This window comes from Ostrinia furnacalis, unplaced genomic scaffold, assembly GCF_004193835.3.
Source record: "Ostrinia furnacalis isolate ACB-3 unplaced genomic scaffold, ASM419383v2 OfSCF0912, whole genome shotgun sequence".
Classification (NCBI taxonomy): domain Eukaryota; kingdom Metazoa; phylum Arthropoda; class Insecta; order Lepidoptera; family Crambidae; genus Ostrinia; species Ostrinia furnacalis.
The window spans coordinates 563,989-587,838 of NW_021131151.1; the positions used below are offsets into that span (position 1 = coordinate 563,989).

At 38.3% G+C, this 23,850-nt stretch overlaps 1 protein-coding gene across 2 annotated transcripts in view; it reads left to right on the forward strand.

The window, feature by feature from the left end:
• slgA (proline dehydrogenase slgA) overlaps nt 1–23,850 on the forward strand; it is a 40,720-nt gene that overhangs the window by 1,942 nt on the left and 14,928 nt on the right. For both annotated transcript variants that reach the window (XM_028301304.1, XM_028301305.1), the window contains exons 2-5: nt 13,765–13,886; nt 14,378–14,464; nt 22,636–22,817; nt 23,128–23,192. In XM_028301304.1, the coding sequence (XP_028157105.1) occupies nt 13,765–13,886; nt 14,378–14,464; nt 22,636–22,817; nt 23,128–23,192 (456 nt within the window). The remainder of the gene's footprint in view (nt 1–13,764; nt 13,887–14,377; nt 14,465–22,635; nt 22,818–23,127; nt 23,193–23,850) is intronic.

Sequence of the window (23,850 nt, forward strand, 5' to 3'; positions counted from 1 at the left end):
GTGGCATGTTTGCCTGATACTTACCTAGTTCTTTATGCACCATAATGTCTACTAGACAGACACTGGCATTGAGTTAGCTAAAGACATATTTCTATGGTTTACTTAGGTATTTATTCATAAGCGACAAATGAGTTGTGGAACCGATCAGCATTACCTATTGTAATTCTGACGTAGATGTCTTGACGTATGATTTTACGGTGACCATCCATTATTTTTAGTTATTTACCCACTTATGTACTACCTAATAGCAATATAATAGTGCCTTATTCTAAATGGGGCATGTGAATTTTTATGTGACAAAAAGTCGTATAATGTCACTGTGTGAATAATTTCGTCAACGGTGTGCTAATCATTAAAAGCATTTTTAAGGCTGAGTTGCAACAACTTACTATAACCGTAATTATAACAATAACCGGTGTTTTTTGTATGGAGTTTGACAGGTTTTTGACGTTCGTAAGATGGTGCAACTCGGCCTTAGCATTTCTTAGCGATGCAATCCATGAATTTTATTTGATATCTTTGATGAGGAAAACAAGTTTTCCTTAAAAATTACACGAATAATTTTGAAATGCGACACGATTTTCGTAATTTTCCGAATTTTCAGATTAATTTTAAAATGCTAAATCCCTTTTTTGTTTGTTTGATTATAAACAATTATCTACGCTGGCTGGGAGGCAACGGATTGAAGTTCTTTATTTGCGTAGGATAATAGCAATCACATTGAAAATCTAATGGATTCTCGTTTGTTTAACAAATAAATTCATGCGTATCCATGGAAAAGTTTATGCAAAAATCGTGTACACTAATTTTCGGATACTTCGTGAAAAACATTTATTTGTATTACATTGTCGTGTGGTAGGTGCTAAACATGTCTAGACCGTATTGGTACGTCTTCTTTAAATCCGGTTTTAAGCAGTTCTTCAAACTAGCTAGTCGCATGGTAACTATAGTAGATTGTGCTAACTAAAAGGCAAATCTCAGCCCACGTGGTTTAATGGTCTAATTTGATACGGCGGCACCTACTACATTGTTCTGTTCAAGTCATTTCTGACGTCATTATGTCACATGAATGACTGACGTGTATGTAACAGCACCTTATTATACCTACATTTCGAAGCAAAATAGCAAAAAAATGCTAGTTTTAGCTTTAGGTGCCATTGTCAGAAGGTTTCATCGTTCTAGTCTAAGATCCCGCTATACAACGACCTTCACCGAGATGCTTATTTGATGAAACATATTTTATATTCAATTTAACATGTCAATAATTATATTGCTTAAGGGTTGCCTAATAAATTTCAGTCCAGGATATGATTAATTAATCATTAAAAATAGATTTTTTTTTTAATATTTCATCGGTTTGACTATTAAACAAACTCCATACCAATCGAAAGTATGAAGCCCATAGAATATGCAAACGTTAGGTTGCCTATTCTTTTCCAGTCATAACTCTCGGGTTGCCAGGTTTAAACAGGTAAATTGATAGAGCATTTTGCACCGGTCTGATAATTTAATCAAATTTAAATGAAAATAAAGATTATTTAATTATGAACACGGTGGTATAGGGTTGCCTGCGAAAAATCAGTCCTGAATGACGGTTGTCGAATTTTGTAAAGTGAAATTAAAACTGAAAGGTGACATTTTTCGAGTAGTTGGCAACATTTGGGAAAGACGAGTTGTATGAGGCGTTTGTGTGTCTTGTCAAGAGGTATCGCTTGGGTGAAGAAATTTCTCTAGTGTTGCCATGTTTTGGGAGAGTTGGTCCAAAAATGTCGAAAGTGGAAATAACGACTTCCGGTCAAAAATTTGGATGACGCCTCCTGCAAAAGGGTCGTGCAAATGATATTTGACCATTTTCATCTCGATCACCTGGCAACACTGGCAGCTACGGGGAAAAGTATTTTTTTTCGACATGGGTGTCTTTAAAGTTAAGGACGGACAGAAGGAGATATGGCAGAAAAAATCCAAAAATGGAGTTTGGTCGGTTATACAACCCAGATTATGGGAAAAATCCGAAAATTCAGAAAATCAAGATGGCGACCGAGTGAGCGGCCATTTTGTAAAAAGTTTCAGATTTCTGATTTTTCAAATGCATTTTTGGGCAGTTGGCAACATTTGGGAATGTCGAGTTGTACAGAGCGATTACGTAGTTTGCTGAGGAGTATCGTTTGGAAAAACAACATTTTCCAGTGTTGCCATACTTTTTGCATTTTTCGCTTAATCTAGACCATTTTCCGCGCCGAAACCCATTTTTACTATTTTTCTTACTTAAACCAATCCCGTGAAACAATTCCTTAAAACCACCCAAGTCCCAAAATTTTGTGGCCCCGTAACTGCCAGTGTTGCTAGGTAATCGAGATAAAAATAGTCAAATGTCATTAGTTTGACCTATTTGCAGGAGGCGTCATCCAAATTTTGGACCAAAAGTCGTTATTTCCATTTTTTACATGTTTTGACCAAATCTTTCAAAGTATGGCAACACTGGAAAATGTTGTTTTTCCAAACGATACTCCTTAGCAAACTACGTAATCGCTCTATACAACTCGACTTTCCCAAATGTTGCCAACTGCCCAAAAAATGCATTTGAAAAATCAGAAATCTGAAACTTTATACAAAATGACCGCTCACTCGGTCGCCATCTTGATTTTCTGAATTTCCGGATTTTTCCAATAATCTGGGTCGTACCTATAACCGACCAAACCCCATTTTTGGATTTTTTCTGCCATATCTCCTTCTGTCCGTCCTTAACTTTAAAGACACCCATGTCGAAAAAAAATACTTTTCCCCGTAGCTGCCAGTGTTGCCAGGTGATCGAGATGAAAATGGTCAAATATCATTTGCACGACCCTTTTGCAGGAGGCGTCATCCAAATTTTTGACCGGAAGTCGTTATTTCCACTTTCGAAATTTTTGGACCAAATCTCCCAAAGCATGGCAACACTGGAGAAATTTCTTCACCCAAGCGATACCTCTTGACAAGACACACAAACGCCTCATACAACTCGTCTTTCCGAAATGTTGCCAACTACTCGAAAAATGTCACCTTTCAGTTTTAATTTCACTTTACAAAATTCGACAACCGTCATTCAGGACTGATTTTTCGCAGGCAACCCTATACCACCGTGTTCATAATTAAATAATCTTTATTTTCATTTAAATTTGATTAAATTATCAGACGGGTGCAAAATGCTCTATCAATTTACCTGTTTATACCTGGCAACCCGAGAGTTATGACTGGAAAAGAATAGGCAACCTAACGTTTGCATATTCTATGGGCTTCATACTTTCGATTGGTATGGAGTTTGTTTAATAGTCAAACCGATGAAATATTTAAAAAAAAATCTATTTTTAATGATTAATTAATCATATCCTGGACTGAAATTTATTAGGCAACCCTTAAGCAATATAATTATTGACATGTTAAATTGAATATAAAATATGTTTCATCAAATAATCATCTCGGTGAAGGTCGTTGTATAGCGGGATCTTATACTATCTGATATTCAATGTGCCTCTTACCATTCGGTGATCGCTTCCTGTTTTGACCGAGTTGATCACAGAGACATCATTGAATATATGCTTCTTCGTCGACAAGATGAAGTCGATCTCATTTTTTGTAGCGCCATTGGGATGCAGCCATGTCCACTTTCGCTGTTTTGGCTTCCTGAAGAAGGAGTTCATCATAAAGAGGCCCTCCCTCTCCATAAAGCCAGCCAGCAGTTGGCCACGTGCGTTCCTCTCTCCGTACCCAAATTGCCCCACTTTCAGCTCATTATCGCTTCGTATTCCCAGCTTCGCGTTGAAGTCCCCCATCACAACGGTAAAATGGGACCGGGAGCTATGTATGGCTCTGGAAATATCCTCATACATAGTCTCCACTTCGTCGTCGGGGTGTTCCGTGGTCGGTGCGTATACCTGTATGACCTTCAGCGAATACCGTTTGGTGATTCTGAGTATAAGGTATGCTACCCTCGCCGAAACACTCTCGATCTGTACCACGTTGTTGATAAGGGACTTGTGAACGATAAACCCGACACCACCCTGGGACTGCTGGTCGCCCTCCCGGAAATAGAGCAGGTTTCCGGATTTGAGGATTATGGTGTCCTCCCCCTCTCTTCGGACTTCACATAATCCTACGATATCCCACCGTAACCTGCTCAATTCTTCCTCGAGTTCCACTAGCTTCACGTCTGTACGCAGTGTGCGAGCGTTGAAGGTTGCCAGGGCCAGAGGTCGTCGGTGTTGGTAGCTTGGCATCCCCCGGGGATTCTTCGCACCCCTTGCCCCACCGTTACCGTGACCGCTACCGTGGTCCGGGATAGTGGGGCCGCCGGGGACTAGGGGCCGTTTTATTGTGTGTACAACCATTTTGGAGGGTTTTGCCCTAATCGCCACGCTTGGCAGGCGGGTTGGCGATCGCAGTTTTTTGTTTGGTTTCGCACGCAGACGCTGCTGCCCGTCTGGTGAAGAAGACGGGCAGCAGCGTCTGCGTGCGAAACCAAACAAGGTTGCGAAAACAACCAGAAGGTTTCATACCTGGATTTATTTCCTGAAATTAATAGATTAGGTTTTCTTAGACGTTAGCATGATATTAACTTGGGAAACAAGGAATCATGGTCAATTGGTCATGGTCATGGTCATGGTCACCTTCGACTGTATCTTTCAAATAATTTTAAAAGCCAGCCAAGACATCAGTGATCTGAATATTATTTTCCCCTTCGTTCTATTCAACGACTAGTCTTGTTGCCAAGTGCTCTTTTTCTGACCGTAATATCAAAAACTATGTCAGTAGTCGCACATATGCCACTCTCGTGTCACGTCAAAACAGTCTTTTTGTATGTATCTTTATGTGTTTTATTTGCAAATCTAGTTTCGCCGAACAAAAAACCATTAATCTCACGTGTCCCAATCCGTCAGACTCGTTTCGGATATTCATCAGCAATTCATTTTCAACTTTGTTGCAAATAAAATAAATTATACTTCTCCTTGCGTTGTCCTTTTGGCGTGATGGATGTTCCCCTGCAATTTTCGATGCTGCGTAAACAACGAATGTTATTTGCACTTTATCGTTGGGCAATAAAGTGTAATTTCGAGTGATTGCAGTTTTCTGAAGGATTGTTAAAATTCCTTCTGTTGCGGAACCAGTTTCGCTTGTGTGGAGTTCATTGGCAGGAATGGCAGGCCATAAGTGTTATGTCAATGATCATGATCATGTTGCAGACTTCTTGCACCACTATAGTATTACCGTGCCACATAGGTAGATTTCAATGATTTAGGCGGCCAAAAATATTTTTTGCTTGAAATTAGTTATAAGTACAAAATTAAATTAAAATAAACCATTTTTGATTGATTTCTTTTATTATTAATGATAATAAAACATTTTTTCACTTAAATATAGAAATTTAAAAAAAATGTATATTAAAAAGTTTCATTGTTATCATTGATACCCCATCGTGTGTGGTATCGTTGGATAGGTAATTTAAAATGACTTAGGGGTTTCTAAGACTATTTTTTGATTTAGTGATCCGTTTGCAAAATATTAAAGTTTAAAGTGTTATTTTTTTTTTCGAAAATGGCGTCCCCCCCCTCTAAAAACTAAAGTGTTGGTTTGAAAAATTTGGAAAAATTCATAATAATAGTGCTTTTCATGAACTTTTAAAGAAAACTATGACGGTTAAGATAGATCAGTTAGTTCAAGAGTAATAGTCGTTTAACTCGTGTAAAATTTCATACTTAATAAAAAATCCTTAGAAGAAAATATTAAAAGTGACTTTAGATGAAGTAATTGCTTGCTTATGAAATATATTATGGTAACGACTGACAACTACGGAACTCTACACTGCGCTTGGAACGACACGCACTTGGCAAATTATTGTATTTTTATAAAATAACAATAAGTAGGTAGGTATATCAATCTCACTTTGAGAGCATTCCTCATTGGGTCACTACTTGCTACTTGGCTTGGCAGACATCAACATTTCCATTGTTTCAGGAAGGAATGCTTTGCGAGAAGGTCTTATTGTGTCTCCTGGAGCTGATCAAGGGGTCTGATGTTAATAAAAGCCTATCTACATTGCGTTCCTTTCTAGAAAACTTTCTAGCAAAGTTAAGCCGATATGACCGGAAATGCTTGTTCGGGGCTTCTGCGGCTTGTTTTTAAAAAACACTTCTTCATGTTTATTGGCTTTCATCCACCTCTTCTTGAATTAGCTTTTCACATAAGAAGAACTTTGCTTCAAACTCTTTTCAGCATTTTCTGTGTCTCCATAACGACTCAAAAGAAAATCTTCATAAAAATCAAGTTTATCACTGAAACTTGGTAAATTTTGCCTTTGTATCTGGTCAAATAAGTAATTCCGAGTAACTACTTTAGTACCCGAGGCACCAGACAGGCCTAAAATAAAAAGTAAATGGATTTAATGCAAAATAGCAATAAAATGATATTTTGCTCAATTTTTTCTCCAAATCTTCAAATACTGTTAATTTAAAAAAGCGCGGGTTTCCGCGGCAAATTTTTTTGCAGATTTTAAGAACAATATGTAAACTATTAAAAAATAAAGAAATTATTGCTCGGACGGACCCTGAAGTTAGTTAAACGACCACTTTAAAATAAAAAATAAAAAAAAATCTCATTTCTGATACAGCTATCTTTGACAATTTTTAAATATATTTAGGAAAACAAAAACTAAGTAAATTACTGTTGAAAAACATAGGCTCTATCCTTAATTATCGCAATCCACCACTGTTACTCGAAAACAATGGTTTTGAAAATAAATATGCAATTTACAAAAGTTGTAAGTTTAAGAGCGCCCGAAAACAAATACATACACGTTAAGCGAACTATCGCATTCAGACTACTCTAGAGGGTAGATTTGCGCTCGTTGAACATTGAAAAAGGTACCATGGTATTCCTGGAAGTGTGTACTACCCGCGTACATGGTTTATTTTTCAATAGATTGATTTTGGAAAACTGGGTTTTGACCGCCTAAATCGTTGAAATCTACGTATGTGGCGTGCGTGACTATACTTACAGTGTACAGGCCACAGCCTGCAGAAACTGTAGACAAAATAACATACTTATGTGACAGTTTTAATTCAGAATTTCGAAGCTATTTCGAAATCTCTGTCACGATAGTTTTATGAGAGAGATTTTTATGAAAGTACGCACACTATACCGATTTGATATCGGCCGATACTTCATACAAATTAAAATCGGGCCCAACTATCGGCCAACTAAAAGTCGGTGGTCTGCGCAAAGGCTAAAATATGTTCCCTATGGTTGTTGTGATTGCTATCACAAACTCTTAATCGATTGCAAGCGATCGAGAGAAGCAAATGTCGCGTCAGGTTCGCGAAGCAAACTGACTGAAAACTAATTACGATTTCAAAGCTAGAATTAGTATTTTTCAGGAAACTGTACCACGAATTTTGTTTATAGGTAGCTTTTACCCTACTGAAAGCTAAATATAGGCGTGATTTGATTGAACAAATAAGGAAAGAAAATTCAGAAAAAAATACCAGGCAGTATTACCTACCTACGGATGATGAATAATTATTAATAATGTCTAAGTTGTCGTGCGTGAGCATCTTACAATCAAGCCTATTAACCTAATCTATCTATCATCAGTTCATTACAAAAAGTGAGATTGTATCATAATGCCAGGCCTCATAATGTTATGCTAGGTAAACCAAAAGGCAGTGCAAAAACCTGCAGCCCTATTTAAGTTAAACGTAGCTAGTTCAATATGAGGTTTTCCGGTCAGGTCCTGATGTCTTTCTGAGCTCCACACCAGGGTACGACACCGTTGCTTCTATAGCTTAGCTACTTTCGATACTTTACGCCAGTGTTTTTCGACCTGTGGGTTGGGGGGTCGCCAAGCCTCTATAGGGTCGCCAAGCTTCTATAAGGGGGTCGCGAGAAGGTCGTAAAAACGACCTCAGTTAAAAAATAGTAGTTACTAAAATAGATTTATTCGAAATCTAATTATGTAAGTAAATGCATAAATGTTGTATGGATTTTAATATTCGATTCCTGCAACATATTATTTGTAACATTATAAAATGCATGAAAAAAAAAGCGAGCGGTCGGGGGGTCGCAAAATATTTTTTCATACTAGGGCGCGCGTCATGAAAAAGGTTGAAAAACACTGCTTTACGCTATACTGAAAGGCTCCGGAAAAAGGACCAGATAGTAAGTTTCAGCATGGGACAAGAACGGCACTACTGAAAATGACAGCTATCTTGGGACTACTCAACCATGACTTGGTTAGGTTGCAATGGAAGTCTAGCTGTAGATCCTGGCTATACAGTAGTTGCAGTCAGGGCCGTCTTTAACCTACTAGGGGCTGGAAAAAGGTCTTTTGAGCAGAAGGGGGCCCCCTCGGTCGGCCCTGGGCACGTGCCCAGTGGGAAAAAGGGGCCTGGCTGCAGTGGTGAGAAAGTGTGGTGCGATAAATCACGTACTGAAAATGACTACACATGAACCAAACAATGTGGAACAGCTGGTGATAATAGCTGGTGCTATTTTTGCAACAAAAATGTAACTCTGCACTACCTACATTAGTCGCATTGTGTAGCGTTTTGTCGCATCGAGCAAGTCGTTACAGTAAGTAGGTAATTTGTTGTTGAATGGATTATGAATGGATTTTATTGGACATGCTTGTAGGTACAACAATTCCCATGGTTCCGATAACATTGTAATATGTACGAGTATTATCTAGAATTTCCTCGCAAATCCGAGCCTTGAGGCCCAGAGCCTCGTAATACGGTGTTATGACCTGCCCACAATGCTCTAATATCAATCAAATAGCTGTTGTCCCCTCGGCCTTGATAAGCGACACGACACGACCGAAATGGCGTTACGTCACACCGTAGCCTCTCGTATAATACAGTTAAATTACCTATAGGGTTGTCTTCTTATAAGTTTTGTGTATTCTTGTGCTCATTCTTAACTGGATGGGCGAGATCTAAGATTGACCATCCTTGCTCGCTCGTTCGTTTTGGCTAAAATATAACGTCCACTGCTGGACAAACGCTTCCCCCAAGGATTTCCAAAACGACCGGGCCTTCGCTGTGCGTATCCAGGCACCTTCACCAGATCGTCGGTCCACGTAGTGGGGGCCTGCCCACACTACGTCTTCTGGCTTTTCTTTGGTCCTCCTTACTCCTTTCTCAATAATAAATATACTTCAATACTTCAATCTAGTCTTAAAGGCATGCTGGTTATAACCAGGATCTTCTAGTGTTCTCTTTCAAATTCTGACGGTATTGAAAGAGACTAGAAAGTTTTTAAGTTTATTTTTCTTATTAATCGTTAAAGTAAGAACCTAAATTGCTTCGTGCGTTCGTCAGATGTGGATTGTGAAAGATGGGAATCAGGGGACCATCCTTAGGTACCTTGATTATTTTTTTATGTAGAACAAGGCAGGTATTTAACCGCAATCGCACCTGATGTTAGGTGAGATGCAGTCTAGGAGATGGTTTCCCGATGATATAAGGCAGTGTTTTTCAACCTGTGGGTCGCGACCCCCTGGGGGGTCGCGAAGCCTTTGGAGGGGGGTCGCGAGAGGTCGTAAAAACTACCTCAGTAAAAAAAAACAGTAAAGTTTTAAAGATATATTATCAGAAATCGAATTATGAAAATGCGTAAATGTTGTATGGATTGAAGTATTCGGCCCCTACAACATCTTTGGAACATTATAAAATGCATGAAAAAAAAAGTGAGTGGTCGGGGGGTCGCGAAATATTTTTTTCATGCTAGGGGGGTCGTGTCATGAAAAAGGTTGAAAACCACTGATATAAGGGGAGATCTTACTAGGGATCTCTAGGGTGTTCTTTTATTTAGAAGGATATCTCATCAGAGATTCAAGTCCGTTTATTATTTCAATAGTAGCTTACAAGGTGATTTATAACTAAATTGTATGACTGTGGTGTGATAAATAACAATGATTGACAGGAAAATCCCGTAATCCGGCCGTTATTGTAAGACGTGCATGTTGATTAAGGTGGCACTAATGTGAATGCAATATAGATTTGGCTTTTAAGTTTACCTAATGTTTTATTTTTGTTTATTCATAATTTTATGATGCCACGTAACTAAGTAGCACTTCTTTGCAATGAAGAGATAGTATAATGTGAAAGTTAATTTGTTTGTTACATAATGTAGATACCTGTAAGTACCTATACCTAACATAATGCGCTTACGGGACTATTCCCACCTCTCGTTCCCACCGCTGCGCCTCCTGTGTTGCCAGGATCTACTTACAGCTTGACCACTAATAACCCAACCAGTGAAGGTCAAGTTTGTCCCGGGGAAAGTTAAACTGTCCATGGACCCGCAACGAAATCAATCAGAAGAACATAGGAGGAGTCCAAAGTTAGGTTAAACTGCTCCAGTGCAAACCTAATGCTCTTGCGCTTGTTATAACAAACACTTCAGATTCTAGTTTTGACCGTTTCATTCATGAATTAGGATCTTTCTGGGTGCACCTAAGAGCTGCCCACGCGCAGTCCGCGTGTCTCTATTCAAAATAAATAAAAAACGAATTCGCACACTCGGATCACGCGGCGATCACGTCCTATGACAGTGGCCTGCCTAATTCACGGAGCAAAGTTAGTTTGCATTTTGTTAGAATTTGTTTAATATTTTATTTAGCTAATATTCTAAACATAACGGTATGTAGGATAATAAAGGAACATAGTATCTTTACCTTCCTACTTTTTCTTTATTTTTTCTTAGAAACTTGAAATCTGCAACAATTTGTTGAGCCTAATATTATTGTTGTTTACAGAATAGAACAATAATGACAAAAGATTACTTTTAAGTCACAGCCTAGCTAACTTTTGTAAGCATCAATGAGATATTATGCATTTTTGTAGTAACTACTGAACAGATTTTGAAGTGAATGATATTGAAAGACGCAAGTATGAACGCTTCCACTGTCCTGCCTTTGATCAAATCTAAGATATCCTTCTAATTGTCTCACCTACTTGTAACTTTGTAATTTAAACAAGGTTTATTTGAAAAATCTCCTTGGAGTGTCCTTCAGACCAGGTAAGACCGTGTTGCTATACGGATAGCTTTTAGTTTCATCTAAAACTTGTTTGTTTATGTCTCTATAGAGTTTAGTCGGTCTGTATAGTTTATTATTATGTACCTGTGTAATGTGTATAGTTTATTATTATGTTAGTTTTTTTTCACACTGAGAAAACTCTTGGCCTGCATCTTACAGATGCCAAAGACAAGCCAAGATCATCCCAAAAGTCAAAGCAGCTTCTCCCGGAATCCTTAACCACAGAAGAACTGATCTTCATCCCTCCGAAATAAAGTCTTGTTTGAAATTGCCAACTAAGCGGTCGGAGCCACAGAAAAACTAATAAATTGTAAATACTGAATTTTAACTTGATAAAACTGAGCGGTTTAACAAAATTATCTTTAAATCGCGCTTCAAGAACAAGCTGCTAAATGATCACTTTTTAGTCACACGCTAAGACCCAAGTCTATTCAAGTCAGTTAGCTATACATATAATATTGTAGACAAACACGCTAACGCTTTCGATTTCGCTTCTAGAGATAAACTTGCCTTTCGTGACACAGATCTACTACACATCTTAAAGTTTTGAGAAAAGATAAAAATGTACTACATCTTCATTTTTGGAAAAAAAGTTCCAAATAGATTACAGGATCACTTAACACCAGGTGCGATTGCGGTCAAATACCTGCCTTGTCTTGCATAAAAAAAAATCATAGCAAATGATAAGAGGTGTATAAAAGGATTTTTATAATCCTTTTTCGTATATATTTACGATTTGGGAAGGATTATACCGAAGCATTTTTCAATTCCCAAAAATGTAAGAATTTGCATCAGTATTTTCAGAAATTTTTATACCCCTTCTGAACTTGGGTCTTTTCCTTCCTTCCTGAATTTATTTTTAGATCATCTCTATTTACCTAACTGACAAGAATTCATCGAAAAAAGAAGGAAATGTTTTCAAGAAGACGCTTATTAGAATCACGCGGGCCATTAGTCGCGGCCTTGTAGTAAAATATTTGAAATACTCGCGGACGCAAATAGACCAATCTGCGGTGTGCCGATGCCGTGACGTTTCCAAACAGAAAACAATATTGCATTATCGCATCTGTCAATTGTTCTCGGGCGCGCGTATTTGGTATTGTTGTGGGAATGTCGACTGTTGTACAGAATGCAGTAGTAGTTAGTAGTAAGCAGTCAGTAAGACATGTTGGTTTAAGATCAAATATTGCATTTTGCACTTACATCATCATCATTATCAGCATTAAGTCTAGGCGCAGATCACGGACTTTTAGCTGGCCGATAGTTGGGCCCGATTCTAATTTGTGTGAAGAATCGGCCGATACCAAATCGGCGTAATGTGCGCACGTTCATTCATCTCCATACTGATTAACAACCCGATCCAAGTATCGGCCAACTAAAAGTCGGTGGTCTGCGCATATGCTTATGGAGAACAAAAATCTATTTATTTTACCACAGTCTATCTTTGCACTTTACATGAAGTTAAGTTTGTATAAGACTGAATTATTTGTATTTACGTCATCATCAGGCCATTTCTCTACAACAGGAGAACCACCTAATTTACCAGAGACAAATGGAGGACTGCCCAAATACATTTTTGTTGCGGATCCAAATTCCAATGGCGGTTAACTTTCTGTTGTACAAACTTAGAGTTGCACCATCTTACTTGAACTTTAACAAACGTCAAATATCTGGCTAGCTCCATACAAAAAGCACCGGTTATCGTTAAAGTTAGGTGGTGCAACTCAACCTTACCATTTTCTTATTGGATTTTTATTGGCAGTTACGATCCTGGCTTCAACTGTTTAACACCGCTAGTCAAATAAATAATAACATAGTTAGGTGCTTGTAATAAGTCTTTTTGATTACCTTCTGAGTCAGTTTGGCACATGTTCTCGTTATTTAATATTCACGATTTTATGAGTAGGTATGTAAATCATTTGGATGGCGGCTGGCAATGTGCAATGTAGTAATTAAAAAATAAATAACGTTTTCAGAGCACCTAGGCACTGCATTTGTTAATCGATTTGAGTTAATTATACACGTTCTTGGAAGACGTAGCGTGGGCAGGCCTCCTAATAAGTGAACCGACGATCTGGGAAAGGTCGCGAGAAGAGCCTGGATGCGGGCAGCGCAGGACCGTGCATTGTGTAAAACCTTAGGGAGGCCTTTGTCCAGCAGTGGACGTCATTTGGCTGAAACGACGACGATACACGTTCTACCATTTGAGATTATTGTGGGTCAAGTCAGACCTGTCTGGTCAAATTATAATGAACTGCTACATGCATAGGCATCCGTCTGACAGGGGCGATAGGGCTCAATCCGACGAGTTAATTAACGTGCCCCCAAACATGGTTAAGCATAGGTGCTGTCAACAATATAATAGACTAGCGGCCGCCCGCGACTTCGTACGCGTTAATCCCGTTTTACCCCCTTAGGGGTGGAGTTTCGTAAAACCCTTTCTTAGCGGATGCCTACGTCATAACACCTACCTGCATGCCAAATTTCAGCCCGATCCGTCCAGTGGTTTGGGCTGTGCGTTGATAGATCACTATGTCAGTCAGTCGGTCACCTTTGAGTTATATTTATTTTACCTATATTTCTGTTGCAAAATAGCATTCAACCAATAAAACATATATGAATGTTGCAGATATGAATGTTGTAAAGTTTAGTGTTATTTACCTACGCCATTTCTAAGTTAATCTTGTTTGTTGCAGTTGATGAGGAGGCTGCGGCAGGTGGTGGGCAACAGACTCTTCGAGGCCATCATGAAGGCCACCTTCTACGGCCAGTTCGTCGCCGGCGAGGACCAGAACAAAATCAAGCCTACCATCGAGAGGTATGACGCAAAATGACAAAGTTTTTAGGGCAATGAAAGAACACATTTTTGCATAGATTAGGTACTTATTCAATCCACTGCTGGACAAAGGCCTCCCCCAAAGATTTTCTCAACAACCGGTCCTGCGCTGCCCGCATCCAGGCACTTCCCGCGACCTTCACCAGATCGTCGGTCCAACTAGTGGGGAACCTGTCCACACTACGTCTTCCGTCATTACTGTAGCTAAGCTAAAATACATAGATGCCTGTGATGGGAGTGGATTCACCCAATTCCAATGGTCGAAGGGGATCGGACCCTCGAACTTCATTGGTCCGACGTCAAAGCTGTTGTGCCTTTTTACACAAAGGTATCAAGAAGCTTTCTTTCTGAAATCATACCCGTTTTATTCCCCGTCTATCTACTATTACTGCTTCTAAAGCTCTTAAATTATCTCAACCAAAGTTGTGATTAACTCAACCGATGTCAATTTCTTATGTATTTCTCCATTCCAGGCTGCGCTCATTTGGAGTCAAATCGATCCTCGATTACTCAGTGGAAGAGGACCTGTCTCAAGAAGAGGCAGAGAAGAGAGAAGTCAGGTAGATATACACTAGTTATTCTATGAATATACCTATTTGTCAAAACGTTTAAACTTTCAGCAAGGGTTTAGTAGAATGGAGTGGATCACCCAGCTTGTGCCAAGTCTGCGTACTTTATAAAAGCTGAAAGTTAAATTTTAATTGCATAAGCACAGGATTATTTTCAAAACAGTTTTTACTAAAGTGTACTGTCACAGTTGGAAAGTTGACGTCATTTAATTGACAAAGTATACTTTTTATGAGCCGGTAAAACGCGATTTTCCTGTATATTTTATACTTACCTATTGCAATTGGTCATCACCATTGCTGTAGGCACATGACATGCCTATATCATCACTTTTACCTAAGCCAATTCTTTGGTGAAGTAATTCAATGAAGTAATTCTTTCATCGCCCGCCTAGCTTAGCCGCCTAATTTACTACTGCTGAAATTAAATACTAGGTACACTAGGTACAGCTGGGTACAGTTAGGTACTACGGCAAATTTAAAATTTCACAGATGTCATCACTAGTCTTTGTATGTGCTTGATATAGGGGCTTTATCAAGAAAAGATGTAATTAATTCAGTTTAATTGTATGTGTAAGCCTCGGTTTCCATCAAAGCGGAGAGGAAAGGAGACGAAAGAATAAACAATTTCGTCTTCGTTTTGGAAATCTCATTGGTTTTCCAAAACATATCTGGAACTGGAAACTGGGTCTTACCTACTACACCCGTATTCACAAACGATGCTTGTTTAAATGAATCAGCAAATTGACACAGCGTTGAATAGAGCTCTGTGATTGGTTCGTGTGTCACTCTGTGCGTCCACGCGCACTGTGAGACCTCATAGTATGTTTGTGAATACGGCCGTTAGTCCTTTGCGGAATCCGCGTGCGTGTAGCCGTGTAATATAAAAAATATGTATGAAATACGAAATAATGAAATGCGGGCAGCTCGCATTTGGACCAGATCCGCACGCGTGCCATAATCCGCATCACAAGAAAAGGCACTGCACAATACTGCACATACCTTTATACTGTGGCTGATGCTAAAATGTCTTGGTAAATAAATAGTGATCTTACATTCTAATGTCAGCTTCGACCTTCTTCTTTGAAAAGCGATTTCTTTGCAACTAAGTCTAATGTATGCAAATGTTTTATAATTGTGGACGGAGTTTACTGAAAACATTGCATCCTTGTACGATTTTAAAGAGGCTGAGAGGAATTTTACTAACTATAAAGACGCATAAGTGTACGTACTTAGTCATATTTAAGGAAAATTCTTTAGATTTCGGGATATTAGATGACTAAAAGTGATATTTCAGTATTATTCAGCATTTTAGTCCAGAAATCCATACCTTTTACTCCATCTGTTATGGAATAATCGCTAAGGCAACCAACCATTAACTCCCCTACAATAATATTATGTAAATAGCCAGGATCGATCGGCACTTACAACAATCGAATTCCTACAATAACTTCACGAAACATAGTTACTTAAAGCACATTTTATGAGAAAAGGTGAATGTCATTTTCGTTACGACAAAGTCCATAGAAATACTTGTTTGTAATTAAAATGAAAAATATCCCATACCTTGGGTCTTGAAATCGAAAACCCAGACAGCTAGAGCTATTAAATGCTGTAATAACTGAAGAAACCTTCACATTTACAATAATTTAAATTTAAGTTATATTGATTTAGGAAATTGACGAATTTCTGACAGTTTTGTTTTTATTACGGTCAATAATAATTTAGATTAAATATATCCACGACTTATAAACGTTCAAAGAGAACTTAGCATCCTTCCTAAACATGATAAGAAGTTGTAAAACGGCAGCCAAAAAGATGGCGGATTAAACAGATTTGATCTCCATAGGTTTTTTTATTAAATTTTTTTCTTAACAGATGATCTGAAGGGACGTATTACGCTTATTTCAGAGGCAGCTTGACCAGTGAGAAACTGAACGAGTTGCTCGTAAACGGACCAAGAAACTTGCGCGACATAGCTGTCGTTGGGTTTATGTTTCATTTTTTTTCGCTTCTTACTTATTAGTTTTCGTGTAGCTAGTCTCATTCGAAAGTACAAGTTACCAGTTCGGCAAAATAAAAAAGAAATGTTCCTCGTCATTGTCATTGTATTTTTACGATCACTTTCATTTTTTTATCTAGATTTGTAGCGTATTTAAGTTGGTAATGTGTAACGTTTTCGTATTTTTGGATCTGTCTGTCCCTGTCACTCATACCAGCATCTTGATAAGAGTGAGAGGGATAAAGAAAATCGAGAATACAAAAAAGTTGTTACCTACGTTTAGCCCCAAAGATTTTTTCATTTTAGTTCAATTTAGTTGGTCATTTTCAACTTCGTTTTATTAATCATCGTTTATTAATTGTTCGTGCTCAGTTAGCTACTGAGTGATTGCTTAAATACAAAATGTTGTTTGTAAGTTTTGTATAATTGGCGCTATTATTTAGTTGACGTACGTAATTATTATTTGGTAGTTTTTGTTTCAAACTAGAGCTAACTATATTTTTTTATTTCATTTTTATACATTTCATTTGCCTTTTGATTTACTTTTTTACGAACGATAAACATTAAATATCAATTAGGAATCAAAGAAATCTAGAAAGGCGTTTTCAATTTACTTGCATCACATTTTCGAAGATTGCTTAGATAACCGCAGAGATCCGTATTTGCTCAAAAAGCTTTTTTTTATGAAAAAGAAGGGAAACGAGCACACGAATCACCCTTGCAAAGTTGCTGGCTTCGATGAACGAGAATTAAATTGAATGGAGCCAATGCTAACATAACTTTACATTTCGTCAGAGTGTACTTTCTTTAGACCAAAAGTTCAAATCTATCTAATCGATCGAGTATCTAGACCAAAAGGACTCATGGAAAAATCAGACATTTACCTACAGGGCCGTCTTTAACCTACTAGGGGCCCTGGACATTTAAGGATTAAGGGGGGCCCTTATCATCTGGAAAAAGGTCTTATTAGCAGATGGGGGCCCCCTCGGTTGCGGGGCCCTGGGCACGTGCCCAAAGTGCCCAGTGGGAAAAAGGGGCCTGTTTACCTACACTTAAAATTTTATAATCAACCGTAATTAAATTCGCTACAAATTCAACACAAACTCAAGCCCATGTAGCTTCAAAACTAGGGTTTCTGCTCGAGCTTTCTCGAACTCGAGAAAACTCGAGAAATTTGGCTTCATTCGAGACGAGAAAAAAATTACCGGAGCTCGAGAATTCTCGAGTTTCGAATTTGAAGCTTTTAATATTCTTGAAAGCCTATTTTATTAGACAAAAGTAAGTTTTTAATTATTTAATAGGTTAACGTTGCTTTTAGACTGGTCTACTCTTTCCTTTTTTACCCGACTGCGTGACGCAAAGGAGTGGTAATGTGTCTAACAGCCTATGTATGTATGTTTTTGAAGCACTATAGAGACCAAACTATTGGGTCGATTTTTATGATTCGCACGTCAATCGATTTCTCTTAGTCCGGTGAGTGTCACTAAAGACAAATGACGTTAGTAAAAATTCAATATGGCGACTACCGGATGCCATATTGTGAAACTCAATAAACTATGGCATGTGAGGTATCGTTAGATTTGTTTTAACTGTGAGAGTGACACTAGGTATATCAAAATTGGAAAATATAAAAATGGCCGACTTTTGGCGCCATAATATGTATTAAAAAAATATCTCAAAACCCATCGAGTGGGGTATCAATAAATGATTTTAAATAGCTTGCAAAATGTATGCTCTTTAACTAAAAGATGGAAATAAAAATATTATTGAAAAAAAAAAAAACAAATACCCAACTGGGTAAAAATGAACTGAAAAGATAGAAATAAGACAAAGTGTAAAAAAAATAAAAACAAAAAACCCAACTGGGTAAAAATGAACTGAAAAGATAGAAATAAGACAAAGTGTTCACAAATGTAGTTGGAGGAGGGAGATCAAACACTTATCATCATATCATCATCAACAGTCCTTTACAGTCCACTGCTGGACTATGAGCCTCCTCCGCGGGGAGAGTAGGGGTTGGTGACAAATGTATTAGGCCCATTCTGCCGTCACCACACGGCTTATCACCAACTACTTATCACTAACAAAAAAAAATAGTCATTTATGTCTCCGACTGCATTTGTGAACACTTTGTCGTGTTCCTATCTTCTCAGTTCATTTTTACGTAGTTGGGTTTTAGTTTATTTGTATATTAGATTTTAAAAAACCTGTGTTTTTATCAAATTTCAACCGATTTCAACAATTTTAATTAAAAGACTCGAGACCCGAGAAAACTCGAGACTTTGGCCTCGAGAATTCCCGAAACTCGAGAAAAAAAATAGGTCGAGAAATCAGAAACCCTATTCAAAACCGATTGCTTTTGACTCAATTAAGTAATAGAACTAAAACGATCAAAAACCATCTTTTAATACAAGAATATTGTGCTTCTAGAATAGACTAAATTTTGTTTGCTCAAAATATTGAAGTCAACTTTTTTCAATGCCGTCACGTAAGTTCTCACCTCAAACTACCGGTTCGTTCGTTCTTTTCAGCATAAAGACGTCCACTGCCACAATGGCCTTCCCAAGGATTTCCATAACTAGTTTACCACTAATATCATCATCTCGGGTGCTTCTAATATTACTGCATCATTATTGACTGTGCAACAAACCAAAATCAAGACCAATGTCGTGACCGATACGGCTTCTCTGCCCAATGACGTCACTGTACAATTAATCATCTATTACACTATCAGTAAGATGAAATCATCTATTTTCTCTCTCAAATATTACATAGTAACAGCTAGCTATTGGGAAGTGTGGTACTGAGCTAGGTATGGCCTAAGAAGATTAATAACGTCTATGAAAAGTGCTAGCGGTATGCGTAGGTATGTGTGACTGATTACTATAATTGAGCGTGATATGAATGTGGTTTCCTGTATGATTAAGCTAAGGTGTGACATAAAAGGTGACCTTGGCCTAATAATTAATTTGCCCAACCAAAATCTATGGTGCCATTAGCTTCTGTCAACGACTTGTCCTCGTAAATTCAGTATGTCACAGAAATTCATACCAAAAGTGCTATTCTATGAGAGTTCTGAATCCCCTTAGAAACAGTATAATGTGACTCTTGCTCGTGACTTGGACATTTTCTGCTCCGCTATTTCCAGTCCCTGTATTTTTTTTCCGAGACAAAACCATGGGTTCAATTTATCGCTAAATTGTATCAATTTCATAAACAAAATTTTTTAATGAGAAACTAAGGCCCATAATAACAGACGGTGTAACGCAATTGCAACGAAACTGCAACTTTCTGATGATTCTTATGAATGAAACTGAAACTGAAAGTTTCGAACTGGATGCGTCATGTGTGGTCTCTCAACGGACGCTATGGCAGAAACTTAGATGCAACTCAAAAGTTTCGTTGCAGTAGCGTTTCACCGTCTGTTCTGGGCCTAAGAGTTCTTTGTCTTGTATGAAAGTATGGACTAAATGTATAGAGAGAGATAGAGATAGCTTCAATATAGGCTTAAAACTATTTTACAGATCCAAAGCACGTTCTAGAGAAAGTTATTGACACATAACATGTGCCAAAATAGTCCCAATATCACAATCTAGGTCACCCAGCCAGACTTCTCGGAGACGAAATGATGATTGTCAAGACATTTTGAACTCTGTACACGTAGATATAAAGACTGCACAGGAAATCACAAGGTTTTTTGCATTGCCAAGTAGTGCAGTTATAATTGGACCAATGAAAGTAGTGAAATTAATGTCAGTGTTATTCAATGAAGCAATAATAATTTGTTGATTGAGATTTTGTACAGAGAGAACAAAATTAAAAATATTAGTTTAGTTTCAGCCTTCGTTGCTCTGTGTTCAATTTATCTGTATTTTTACCCGAATGCGCCAGAAGGAGGGTTATGTTTTAAAAAAAAATGTACAGTCACTGTCAAATAGTCTGTGACACCCAAAGTGGCCAAAAAGTTGACAACACGTCGACGTGTTTTTCCACTTTGAATTTTGAAGTCGACTGTTCAAGCCAAATGACGAAAGCATGCAAGGAAAATAAGAAGTCATAAAAGTACGTACAGAATGTAATATTTCAAATAAATGCTTTTAAACAACCTCGTAGATGATTTGGCTAACGTCCAGCCGAAAACAGTTCAATAATGTCGCCCGTCTAAATTGGCTATTGTCTCGTGAATAAAGAGGTACTTCTTGAAATAATTTAGGGACATGAATTGTCTAATAACAGCAAGCCAATTGACGTTTGCGTCACGCCATAATACATACAATTTTAATTGTTGAAAGTTCTATACAGTTGAATCTCCGGAATCATAAAAGTAATTTCTTTTCTGCAAAAAGCGCTTTTACACGTCATCGTATAACTTTAACCCTACCACTGCTTCGGGACAATAAATGGACAAGTGCTGAGGAGAAGCGGCACAAAAAAACTTGGTTACATTCATAATATGGTAGGAAACGGACTCTATACTTTTGATCCTTGTTCAAATTTTCTGACCGTATGTAGGTAGATAGATAGATAAATGGTTTATTTGCAAAACACATTGACACACAAGAAGCAAAACGTAAGATTAATAAACACAGGAGTAGCAGGAAAGATATAGTACATTACAAAGAGAAAGAAAGAAAATCCTGCGCGCTAAGGTATAAGTATGCCGCAGCGATGCAAAAAAGCTGAGAGCTCAGTGTAGACACTGCTCTGAAATGATACTATACTAGGTATACTAGATACTATGTATTTTCTTGTGTGTAATGTGACGTAGCCAATTTCTGAAAAAATTCTCTTTATTGTTAAAAGGACTAACACTTTACCATAAGCTTTAGTGACCAGCACACTATGAACCATAAAATTATAGAGATATTTTCAAAAAGCCCACCTTTTGACCACTGTTTTGGCATGAATATGATTCTTAGCAATTACATTTCTCCTTTGAAAATATAGACTTACCGTCTGCTGCAATTAGTCATAGAGTACAAAAACTGCACGTTGTCAACCGCAAAATTGGCAGCGAACAACTTTATTATGTCGACGGAACTATTCTCGGCGCGTCCTTTGCGTGCGCTGAAATATGTGGAATGCACCTGTAAGTTCGACATGTCAAAATTTTCCATATCTAAAAGCTAAAACTCCTAATGATCTTAAGAACCTGACGTAAGAGACAGTGACGCTTCATCTTAGAAAGTCGTGAAATGGAAGGGTTAAAAAATATACCGGAGCGTGTTAGCATAAATTCTAAAAACCTGCCAAAATGGTACTTTACCAATTTTAAATTCAATTGCCACGCTATTCCCTAATTTTTTCCATTAGTATGGTTTTCACTTATCTTATGATATGAACGAAAGGACTACTCTAAAGCTTCAAGCACACCAACGCGTGCAGATCCCCATCGCCTGCGCGATCATAGGCCAATGACAGGTCGCGCGACCCATGACAGTTCTCGTGACTTGTCATTGGCCTATGATCGCACCGGCGATGGCAATCTGCACGCGTTAGTGTGGTTGAAGTTAGCCAGTTCTAAATGAACTTAGAGCAGTAAGAAGTAGGAGAAAGTATCTTATATCCCAACTAATATTATAAATGCGAAAGTAACTCTGTCTGTCTGTCTGTCTGTCTGTCTGTTACGCTTTCCCGCTTAAACCTCGCAACCGATTTTAATGAAATTTGGCATAGAGATAGTTTGAGTCCCGGGAAGAACATAGGATAGTTTTTATCCCGGGTTTTGAAACAGGGACGCGCGCGATAAAGTTTTTCTGTGACAGACAAAATTCCACGCGGGCGAAGCCGCGGGCGGAAAGCTAGTTATATTATATTCTAAAAGAATTTCTCCACAAGAATCACCTCGATTGTGTCAAAAATCCTGTATTCTCATTCCACATATATCACAGTGTAGGTATACCTATAGATCGTGTCATCCACGAAGATGCGCCCCACCATTCTTCTGTTAATGTTTGAGTGTTATCGGTACACGCTAAATCATCCATGAGTGCACACGCACACCAGTAATGACGCTCGGATTGCTCGGATCAAACTCCCCGCACCCAGCGCTTCCCTCGACCAACAATTGGTGGGGCGCGTCTTCGTGGATGAAACGATTTATGCCCACCTCTTTTTCCACCCTTTCTACTTGTTCTTCTACAACTGTCACTGGCCATTGCAGCGCTTCAGTGTCCACCTACGGAGACAAGCAGGAGGAGGGCCAGCTCAAGCAGTACCACGTGGAGCAGCGGTTCGCGGACCGCCGGTACAAGGTCACCAGCGCCAGGACCTACTTCTACCTCAATGAGGCGTCTTGCGAGAAGAACATGGAAGCGTTCTTGAAGAGTATCGACGCTGTTGCCGGTTAGTATTTTTCAGCAGTTAGGTATTTATTTGTAAGGTCTCGTTGACAAAACTACGTACGAGTATATTGGCTGATCTAAACCTGGGTCTACGAGATAATGGAATCTAAGCGATCATATCCCATCAATGCTCTGGTGAGTCTGGTGACATTTGGTATTCCTGGAGATGTATTTAGAAAGAAAGAAAGAAAAAACATTTATTTCGTACCATTTATTTAATATTAATAATGTCTCATTCTGGTCTTTCGTTGTGTTTGAAATCATTAAAATAATGTAATATTTAATGTAATCAAACTCTTTATATTGTCCAGGTATCACCAAAAGCACGGGACTTATGGCTATCAAACTGACAGCCCTCGGAAGGCCGCAGTTGTTGGTAAGTTCTTTATTTGAAATAATAGAAGATTGAAAGCTGGAAGACGTAGTGTGGGCAGGCCCCCCACTAGATGGACCGACGATCTGGTGAAGTCGCAGGAAGTGCCTGGATGCGGGCAGCGCAGCACCGGTCATTGTGGACATCCTTGGAAGAGGCCTTTGTCCAGCAGTGGACGCCATTTGGCTGAAACAAACGAACGAAATGTTTGATATAGATACATTAAGGGTAAGGGAGTCGCTGGCTGGAACGCATAACGTAAAAAAAGTGGCAGACAAATCGTACAGGAATTTTATTTAAAAAAATAATACACTCTCATCATAAAACACACACTTACACATAAAGTAAAGACTTTCTTATTATTGGGCATAACTATTTATTAGTTTTTTCCTTTTTATTTGTGTTTACAATGGCATAGGTGGCTTTTCAAACTTAAATTGTCTTTTTTTTGTTACTAGTATAAAGTGCATTTACAACGCCATTTAATTCCAAGCCTCGTACTCCAGTCCAAAAGAGACAGGTGTAACCTAGTTTGGGGACCATTAGCAATACTAAGTTGTAACCTTGGTTAAATAAAGGATTTATTTATTTATTTGATCACTTACATATTAGCTAACAGTGTTCCCTTCATAATGGACAATTTGACATCATTCTCCAATAA